We start from the raw sequence: 1,409 nt of genomic DNA, 5'->3' as shown, positions 1-1,409 counted from the left end.
GAGGACCTGCTCACATTTCCGTGCTAGTTCATCTTGTGTGCTCTCATGGAGGTAAACCTGAACTCTCCGCTGTTCCTCAAGCAAGCGAGCTTCAGCCTGTAGAGCATTCAATCAAAGCAAACCAATGAATGGCTTGCTTCACTTTTAAAGAACTAGTATATGAACAACAAATTAAATTCACAAATATTCCAGTAAAGCATAATTAAGAAGAGAAACCGGACTTTAGACTGTGGTGCGACTGCCAACCATATTATAAAGCCTCTGGTCTGCTCTACTCTCTCTGTAATATAGGCTCTAATCCTTTCAGTGCCTTAAAAACATTATCAAATGTCTTCGTATCATTTTCGTTTGGGTAAATGGTATTTCACATCTTAAAGGCAATATTCCCCGCCCCTGTGGGAAAAACCTACAGGTCTTCTTCAGCATGTGATCACTGGATTAAAAAGCTCTACTTTGGTCTGAAAGCTGTTTGAAGTCAAGGGTCACACCAATATAATCCTAGAAATGATCACTCAGAAATAATAACCAGCAATAAGGAAGAAAAGAAAAAGGAAGGACGGACGAACACAGCAGCCTTCCCTTGTCAACCACTAAACACACACTTCTAAAGCCCACTTGGACACCACAGAATCTCAACTTCTTGAATTTCTTTCCAAGGAAGAGAGGCTAACAGACAATTTAACACAACAGAAACCCAAAAAAAGGACAGTACATTTTAGAATCTGTCACCAGAAACATGTGGGGGTACAGAGTCACTGAGGACCTTCTACATTATCAGAACAAGAAGGAAATTGCAGTGAGTCTTGAATTATTCAGATGATCTGAATAAGAGAAGACAAAAGTTGTATTTTACTTTCCACATAGACTTTTCAGATTTAGTGTAATTGTGGATAATCTGACGAATTACTGTTGGAACTGAATAAACATTCATCACCAAGAAAACCGACTAGGCAAAGCTTGGACCATCAAATACGACCATGGGTGGTTATTCAATCACAGGAAAGCAGCTAGAGCCACAGCATACACTTACACTCAGCAGAAAGCTAAACATGCAAAGTAAGATTAAACAGTAAACTGTGTACTAATCACAAACTCCATATCCTAAACACAGAACGACCTCTAACAAACCAGTAAGTATATCCAAAAAGCTAGAGTGAGGAACAGATAAGTCACAAAGAAACACAAAAGGTTTGAAGTTAGCAAATTTCTAATAAGAAACTCAAAAATCAAAATGACAAATTTATAGTACACTTGATAAATGAAATATTACCCACTAAAATAAACCAAATCATTAATGTGTAAGTTCAAACAAAACAAAGCAAAACAAACCCCCATGTCCCCCAAAACCCACAGCAACATTCTAGTCTGGTAAGTAGAAGCAGATAAATAATGAACTATCATTCTTCTTG

General features: G+C 37.7%; 1 protein-coding gene across 1 annotated transcript in view; it reads right to left on the bottom strand.

Moving 5' to 3' along the window:
* Cul1 (cullin 1) overlaps positions 1–1,409 on the bottom strand; it is an 80,109-nt gene that overhangs the window by 17,927 nt on the left and 60,773 nt on the right. The window contains exon 8 of the mRNA XM_031381082.1: positions 7–96. Coding sequence (XP_031236942.1) covers positions 7–96 — 90 coding nt within the window. The remainder of the gene's footprint in view (positions 1–6; positions 97–1,409) is intronic.

Source organism: Mastomys coucha, unplaced genomic scaffold, assembly GCF_008632895.1.
Source record: "Mastomys coucha isolate ucsf_1 unplaced genomic scaffold, UCSF_Mcou_1 pScaffold20, whole genome shotgun sequence".
In the NCBI taxonomy this organism is placed as follows: domain Eukaryota; kingdom Metazoa; phylum Chordata; class Mammalia; order Rodentia; family Muridae; genus Mastomys; species Mastomys coucha.
The sequence above is the reverse complement of the archived record's forward strand: the minus strand, read 5'-3'. Positions and strand labels throughout refer to the sequence as shown.